Here is a 9169-nt window from a genome sequence, read left to right on the forward strand (position 1 = left end):
TGGTACCTAATGAGTTGAAAATACTCTGTAAGACTTTTGGCAATAGAAGACTCTTGGAAATGATCTTACGAAAGATTATTTTCTTTCTGCTTAGGTGGCTTGATTTGCATTTTTTTTGTAATCCAGAACCAAAATAAATATTCTAATTCATGAAAGAACATGAATAAAATGTCAGTCTCTGTTGTAGCTTTTTCTCCATGTAAAACCAATTGGGAAAGGGAGACATGATTCAGTTTCTTGTGTGCTCAAATCAGCCTACATGACAAAAAGCTTAGATTTGGGGGTGTATTTTAAGGAATTTTCTAAAACTTTGGGGTAAAAGGAGCTACTCTCCCATCTTTTTCCAGCTCCCAGGATAGAACATCTTCCTTGTTGTTTATGTTCCACTGCTTGACCTGTCCTAATTTAAAAATTTGCTCTGATATATTCCAGAATCTATGCCTTACCTTGTAAGTCCCAGTGGAATGTACCCACTGAAGACTGTATCCATGACATTTTTTTTCTCTTCAGTCCTAAGTACTTTGTAAATTATATTATCAGTGTTACATATGAACCCATGAATCTTAGGAGCCTGCTTCAAGTACAGCAGGGTAGTGAACTAACAAAATATCCCCACAGCTCCAAAATAAGAGAAGGAAATCAAAGTAGAGTGAAAGGTTTTGTGTTGACATGCAATCACATGGGCTCAACAATAGAGATGCTTGCATTACTTGTACCTTGCATCAACTCTGACAACAGCTAAGGCTAGAATTCATATGTTAAGAACTCATTATTAGGTGCACGTTCTTAGATTTTGGCTATTGAAAATATTGATTTTATTTCACCTAAATAGCAACAACCATGTAACATCCTTGACATAAAGAGTCGGTATGAGGTCAGCCACAATAAGGCCTTTCTGCTCAGCAACAGAAAGGAATGCTGCCACACGCCACCACCTCACAAGCATTTAGAGGTATACAAATATTTTAGCTGACAGTTTTCAAAGACACAGCTTTACGGGAGAACTTCCACACTGAAAAAACAGCCAAATAGCACTGTAAGATCTAAAAACCTAAGCAAGCCATGGCAATGCAATGTCACCAGTTCTATTTCTCACAAAGCTACAGAGCTGCTGACCCAGCCTGTATCTGCAGTTCATATTGTTGTATCATGCTTAGCTTAGTTTAGTTTATTCTTCTTCTCTAAGTGCACTGCTTTTCAACATTTTTGGTAGAAAATATTTCATATTTACTACTCTCTTTCACAGTTATTTCATTCAAATACAGTTTTTCTTTGTTCTTACACTTTTCTAACAGCGTAAAATATTTACAAGCAGACTGTTAACTTGTAAAAGATAATTACATGACAAACCTCTACATTTTAAAGGCTTTTGCTACACACATCACACAACTTATACAATGCACATACTTGGGAAAAGTCTAATGCTGCTGCTTTAAATGATTATGACCAAAGTAGAGCTAAGGATGAGCTCTTTCAGACTATGAAAAGTCAAAAAAGGCTTTACTACTTCTGATTGTGCATAAGGCAAAGTGTGGTTTGAGACACTAAACACAAATCTCTGAAAGAGCCCGATGTTAGATGTTTATATTCTCACTGAAAAACAATGGGAACTAGTTTCAGAATGTCCCATTAACCTCTGTTGAAGCCTCCAGCCATAAAATACTATTGACGGAAGTACCACAGGCCACTTCCATGCGGACTTGAAACCAGATGTTTGTGAAGTCTTAACTGCTCTAGGTCTCAGGGAATCCCTTTAATGCTCAACACCATTCTGTGCTGAGGCTGGCAAGGCAGTGATGAACCATGACGTCGTTTTCATACAGGTTTCTCTGGAACAGCCTTTCCAAAGGCTAAGTCTGGGTCTCCAGGTCTTCAAAACTAAACAGGCTTTCATTCCAGATCCAAAGCAGGGTCAGGTATAAATGGAGATATGCCCTTCAGCATGATCTTGTTGTACCACATCTTCCCTCTTCTATCTGCAAAAGTGCTTGGAGATGGCAGGAGCACAGCGTCCCATTGCGAGAAAACGGCATCTTGTCCCACCGGCTGAAATTCTTCCCAGGGAGAATTTCTAACACAATCCCATGCTGTGGTAGTGCCTGGAGAGAAAAGAAGGAACTCCACAGGGACTTGTTGTGGTTCATTGCTTTCTGAAATGATACGTCTCTGCTTCAGAACTGTAGAATCTTAGCTTAGATAGTGCATTCACAATGTACACAGGTTTACATAGGTTTGACATACATTTTTAAATACACTGGAAATAGTGAGTAAAAATATATGCATTGAAACAGTACATACACTTGATACACGTGTATTGCTGGGTCACATTTTAACTACTTTAAATTGGGAACACATATGGCCTCTCTCAATGGTTATTTACTACTGCTTGTTTAAAATAAGTTGTGAAATGCCACAGTGACAACTGTCATGTTGTCTTTCACTAAAAATAAAAAGTTTGAATAACAGTGGTAAAAAAAAATACTGCACTGATATGACATGTTAAAAGTTCCTGTCAGTCAAAAGCTACTACTTCATATATTTTCAAATATCCCCATTGAAACACATCTATTTGTATAATTTGTCAGCTTACACTGTATACTGCAATACAATGCTAAACATATTTTCTACGGAACAACAACTTTTTAATAAGGAATTGTACAAATATACAGCTATTTATACCACATACATATAAGGCCATTAACATAACAGCAAGATACACATAGAGAACTATAATCACCAACACCTGTAATGAGCATCTCTCCCTGTCCGCAACAATTGGGCTCATTTTTCAATAATCAGCAGTGTTTAGTGAATGCTGAAGTTTCTAATTGGTTTTGTTTGGTATCTTGCAAGACTGGGCAGCACCAAATGCAGCCTCATCACGCAGTGTGATCGCAGTGCACAATGTCACTGGATGTGCATGGACTCTGTCCCAGCTTTTGGGTAGCTAGAAAGGTTTTTTCTGAAACGTGTGTTACGGAATGAACACCCAGAGCAAATGATTGTTGATAAATAAGTCCTCAAAGTTAAATAACTGGTTAGTGTTTTCCCCTGTGACTTAAGTGCACGAATACTTAAACTACACTTGTAGTCTAAATCTAAAAGCCACAGAAACGTACTTGTCTCAAGGAGTCCTTTACTTACAGAAGTTTCCATTGTGAAATGAAGACTCATTTTTCTCAGCTATACACGCGGGAACATTGATCACTGGGAAATCTTCCTTTGGCTTCTGGGTATTGCTGCTGCTGGATTTACTTCGACTGTGATCTGGTGTGGGCTGAACAGGCAAAGATCTGGCCACCTTGGATTTCACCAGGCAGGCACAAACAAGGCGAAAGAAAGCTCGACGCATTTCCTTACTGGCCAGAGTGTAGATGATGGGGTTCATTGCAGAATTGATGACAGCCAGAGCAATAAACCAGTTGGCTTTGTATAAGATAGAGCACTCCTTGACTCTGCAGGCCACATCGATGAGGAACAGGATGAACAGTGGAGACCAACAGGCAATGAAGACACTAACGACAATCACGACAGTCCTAAGGAGAGCCATGGACCGCTCCGAGTTGTTGTGGTTAGTGACGTTACGGCTGCTGGACTTCACCAGGATGTAGATACGGGCATAAAGGATGACAATGGCAACCAAAATGGCTATGAAGATACTAATGCAAAACACAACATACTTCTTGGAGTACAGAGGCAAAATTGTTGAGCAATCTGGTAAGTTGTTTATACAGTTCCAGCCAAGGATGGGCAAGGCACCCAATGAAATTGAAATAAGCCAACATGTACCAATGAGAAGGAACACTCTGTATTTTTTATTCGCATCATAAGGCCTCATTTTAATCATGGTCAAATGCCGCTCAATAGCTATAGCTAGTAAGCTGAAAGTGGAGGCTCCAAGGGCAACAAACATGCTGCCTTCCCTAATGAACCAGATTGTGGAGGACAGGCTCAAAGTTTTCTTCCCAGACATAAGAATGTTTACTTTGTAAACAATTCCAGCTAAAAGGTCACAGAGAGCTAGATTGCCAATAAAAAAGTACATGCGGTTGTGAAACTTATTATTTTTCCATATGGCAATCAACACCATCAGGTTTTCCAGGACTATGAAACTACACAGGATCAGAAATGCAATAGTGGACAGGTCTATGTTATCAGTTGCCTTTTCCCTTAAAATAAGCTTTCCTGTGTAATTATAATGCAGTACGATCAGAGAGTCCATCTCTTCATTTCCTTGAGGGCCGACAGGAGCACCAGGTGGCACAGTAAATGCTGCCATCACTTGTTCGCGACGTGAGAGTTCTCCTCTCTAGTATCACGAGAATTTAGTTCCGATAATTTTCCACAAGAGGGAGACCAAGCCACGTTCCTCCAAGCACTCCTCTGAGCAGGCGGTGTGTATCTCCAGCTCCGGCAAGCTTCGCATATTAATGTGGGAAAGTGACTCGCAAACCAGGCTCTGAAAATAAAATAAAAAAAAAATGCCACATAACTCCCACTATCTTTCCGTGTCACTCACGGCCTGTGCGGGTGCTTGAGCCACAACATTCACCCAGAAGCCCAGAGGGAGAGGGATGCTGTCTACGATGGGGCGTGAAGGTTCCAGTACTGCTGCACACTTATCAAGGTAACTGTGGACAGGCCGTCAGTCATGCTCTGCACAGTCGCAGCTCTGCTGCGGAAATGCAAGCGCAATGGGGAGAACTGCTTGTAGGTGTTTCCCCTTACAAAATTTCCCCGCGGAGGACAATTCAGCCAGGGCTGTGAGAAGGATTAGAAAATGGTCCCAGCAAGTCCCAGTGTGCACAGCCACCAGCTTACTCCTTCTCAAAAAGTCCTCAGCACACGTGGTGCTACCAAAACACCACCTAAGCACTGCTGCCTGAGAGGCAGAGGAGCAAACTCACTGCTTTCTAAGCTTGTCCCTGCTCCCCATGCAGACCTAAGGTAGAAAAGATGCCAAGAAAGTTGCTGTCAAGTCTTGATGCCAGTTTGCATGCTGCCAATGCCTAAAATAACTATCCAACCCTAATAGTACAAAATTACACTATTTACAGTTTAGGACATGCTCTGAAAGCCAGTCATTATCAATTCAATCCTACTTTCCATTCAAAATAGTTGGATTTCTGCTACATTTTTAAAAATAAACACAGCAAGTCACATCTTTGCAAGTATCACTTTTCTTTATGATCCACTTTGTTTTCCTTTGTGCTGTATAAAAGACATACATTTCATATTGTTGGGTTTGTTTGGTTTTTTTAATAAAAACTAGTTATAACAAGTTTCATTGTCCTGTTCAATTTACGTCTATTTTTCTTTAAGTTATGACTTACATTAACTACAACATTTTCCCATGGACTTAAATGGGTTGCATTTTCACAGCAAACTAGCTGCTTTTTTTTCCATTGCCATATATAAATATTAGAAGAGATCTGCACAGCTTTGTAAAAATACCAGAAGAAGTCAGAAGCACTTACTGTTTTATCAGTTTAGTTGGTTTTTTTACTATTTTTTTTTTACAGTTCAGTTGCTGCAGACTCCGGTGAGAATCAGTGCTCTACTCCCAAATGTATATACCGAGGATGAACAGATAGCCAATTTTTCAGCTTGGTAACCAAGGCGGGATATGGTTGAAGAAAGAACTGGTTCCAGCAGAACCAAATTTGTAAAGAATTATTTTTTTCTGAGAAAGGTAAGAAAATACAAAGTTGTGCTGGAGGGGAGGACACTTGGCATTGGCCCAAAAGTAGACAGCTTAGTTTAGGGAACTCTTTAAGGGCTAGAGCTTCTGACCTTACCATTTATTTACTCAAGGGTCGCGAGCGCTTCCCAAACACATGAAAGATACTTCAAAAGATGGGTATCAAGGGAAGGGGGGATGGAATTAGATGATCTTTAAGGTCCCTTCCAACTCAAGCTATATATATATATATATATTCTACATGCAGGTTTCTTAAAATCACAAAAACATATGAGCCACTGCTGTTCCAGGACTGTTTTGGGCACTTGAAAAGCAGATGCATTTTCAAGTGCCTTCTAGAAGAGAGGAGAAGCAAACCACATGCCAGATGAATGTAAAGGGATTTAAAGGACTACTCATATCCCATTTTCCCACCCCTCCTCTTCCTGGATTCCCCCCTTCAGAAAAGAAGTAATATGACAAAAGCCTGCAGTGAATGGACTTGAATTCTTTAGTATGTTCAGGACATTTGGAATTTATTTTCTGAGAAAATAATTTACTATTTAACTATTATTATTACTACTACTACTACTACTAATTTCCCCATTCTAGTTCTTAAGTCCAAACTTTTTTGGTGAAGGAACCCACTGGGAGACCCAAAAAACACAGCTGTTGTACGATGTCCTCAGTCTTTTTTACTCTGAAGAAGACAGTGACCACCTCATTCATTTTCCAGGAGCAGAACTGGGCTCTCAACTTGCTGACCTCTTTTCTAAAGCATGTTAGCAGTGAAACTCTTCAACAGAACATCACCTCAAGCTAAGGTTCAATCCAATTGTAATTCAGTTACAATCTGCAACTGTTATCACATAAACTATCACAGTCTTTCATTGTATTGGCTCATAACAAAATGGCACTGTGTCCATATGAATTGCAAGTGCTTTCCTCTGTAAAATAAACAATTACATTTGACTAGAAAAGTATCTGTTAACAATAGCTCAGCTAGCAATACTCATCAAACTGGCTGATCACTGCCTGAGAGAATCATATTCATATCATTTAAGAGCACTACACGCAACAAAATAAATATTTCTCCAAGTGTTTTCCAAGCAGAGTTATCATACTGGTCTGTCAAAGGACAAATACATTTCCTCCTGTTCAGAAATCATATGTCAGACCTAGGACTTTATCAGCCACAACTCAGCAGATGTAAACTGTCATGACTCTACTGAAGGTAATGGTGTTCTACCAGTTCCCCTGGCTGAAGGCATGGATGATGCATTCAATCAGGAGAAATAATACAGAGTCTGTTCCATTGTTTCTAATTACCTCTCCTCTTGAAATTATTTCAGCAAACAGCATTGAAAAAGTAAATCTTTGCCTCTGAAAGGCTAGTGGCAAGGCAGTGGAGGCTGTTATTATTTGCAAGAACTCTCAAGGAGTAAGCATCACTCACAAGCCACTTGAAAGTTAATATAAATAATAACGTAATAAATTAAAAATTATTCTCTTCTGGCAGTGACATTTCCAGTTAATATCTCTCAGCTACACTACTTCTTCATTCTCCTCCTGCTTTGTAGCCAGTAATTCAGAAAACACATTAATTTTTTAACAGAAGAATTTAGGTTGGTTGTATATTATAGTGAGACAGTAGCAGCCAGGTCCAGCATACCTGTGACACTGCTTCGTGACATATCTACCTCTTACTCGTCAAAATGTCTTTGTCCCAGCCACGTACAGAGGATTAGCCACTAACTTCAAAGTATGGACCTCAAAATATTAAAAAATTATCTAAAAAAATCTGTCAAGATGTGTGTTGAGCATTGCCTTAGTTAGGTACTGCAATACCTTGAGTTCTTGATACCACTGGAAATCAGTTTTATTCTCTCTAAAGTGAACTGGAGGGTTCCTATTGCTACACAACCAGGTACCAGTGGGCAGTGCAGGGGCAATCTGGCTGTAGCTCCTTACGGATGCTATGTTCGAAAGGGCATTTGCTGAACTACTAAAAGGCAGTGGTGTATTGTCAAGAACCACAGTCATGTGGTTGAGTCACCTCCTTCAGCTACTTGGTTGAGCTTTGTCCTCCCTGCTCCAAGTATGGAAGAAGCAGTCAGGGTCAGCAGCAAGCACCATGATTTCCCGTTTCTGGGTGATGTCCCTGCCCATGACCATAATTTGGGGTTTCCACAGTGGTTGTGTGGTCTCCTGCATAGGTCAAGGATCCTAGTAGGGTTAAGAACCCTTCCAGGTTGGATCAGGGACTCTCTACCATGGCTCGCATCCCTAGGGTCCATCAGAGCCCCTGTGCCACATGTGCCACAGGAAGGGCAATGCTGTGTGGTAAGCCACGACCCCTTAACCTGCCCTACAGCAAGGCACACCTCCACTGCCCTCTCCAGCGCCATCAAGTCACAGGCAGGGGCCCAGGGCCATACCTCTGCTCCCCACAGATTACACCCTAGGTAAAGCAGTTGTAGTTAACCTGAAATTTTTCCTCTGGGAATGTGTAATCCCCAGTGCCAGGAGGCAAAGGGGGAACCTATGATAAGGGGGATGCCGAAGTCCTTCAGCAGCCATCTCCTGTACATTTCCACTCTCTGCTCCCAGCAGACACTCGGGTAAGAGTCCCACATGGAGCTGAGCACTTTTACCATCTCATGAGTTACTGGGTACTTCAGAGTTGGAAAAATAAGAAATTTCCATTTTCAAAACAGTGACCCAAACTGCTTTGAATTTTCATGATATCCTGAAGTCAAAACAACAAGTGAGAATAAAGCAAAAATGAGAGTAGGACTTAACTATCTGCTACCTACTTTTGCCTACACGAGAACATACGATGACACTAAATGTTCTGTACACTCACTGTAATTCAGCTGGAACTGTATTTTCCTTTCAAATATCCACGAACAGACCTGACCAAAGAGACTGGATGCCTCTTCACCACCACCACCCCCCTGCAGTTTTCTCTCCTCTTCCATGCGCTTTTGCCACAAATGACAATTTTGGAAAAGGCAAAGGGAAAGACAAGAATGCGTATTTGAAGCCAAACTTCTGTATATTTTATTTACTTGCAAAGCCTTTCCAGATGAAAAATAAACACATGTAATTTATCAGGCACACCCTGGTAGTGTTAAATTTAAGAACAGAAAAGGCTTTTGAGAACAACAACACATTTCAATACACATTTCCACTCTGAAATTAAGCTGTGCTAGATACAGATGTAGTTTAGACAACAAACGTCTGCTGCAGAACAATGTCTTGGACAACTCAAATAAACTTTAAAAAGATTTTTTTTTTTAAGTGAATGTGCTGGCAGCTTACAGCCCCAGAAAAGCCTTTAGTAAATGGTTATTTTTCTTGGCTTCTGGGCTTTAGACATCAGTTCGCATTTTGTAATTCCGAGTAGCACACACGCGTATTTCACAAGGGAGCTCCCGGCTGGTTTAATTCCCGCACGCTGAAGGAAAGCACGTCCACGTCTTCCCC

At 40.6% G+C, this 9169-nt stretch overlaps 1 protein-coding gene across 1 annotated transcript; it reads right to left on the reverse strand.

The window, feature by feature from the left end:
• Window positions 1–3136: 3136 nt before the first annotated feature.
• Window positions 3137–4279, reverse strand: S1PR3 (sphingosine-1-phosphate receptor 3). Its single transcript, XM_009870255.1, has one exon. The coding sequence runs from the start codon at window positions 4277–4279 to the stop codon at window positions 3137–3139; it is 1143 nt and encodes a 380-aa protein (XP_009868557.1).
• Between the last annotated feature and the right edge of the window lie 4890 nt (window positions 4280–9169).

Source organism: Apaloderma vittatum, unplaced genomic scaffold, assembly GCF_000703405.1.
Source record: "Apaloderma vittatum isolate BGI_N311 unplaced genomic scaffold, ASM70340v1 scaffold44005, whole genome shotgun sequence".
NCBI classification, from domain to species: domain Eukaryota; kingdom Metazoa; phylum Chordata; class Aves; order Trogoniformes; family Trogonidae; genus Apaloderma; species Apaloderma vittatum.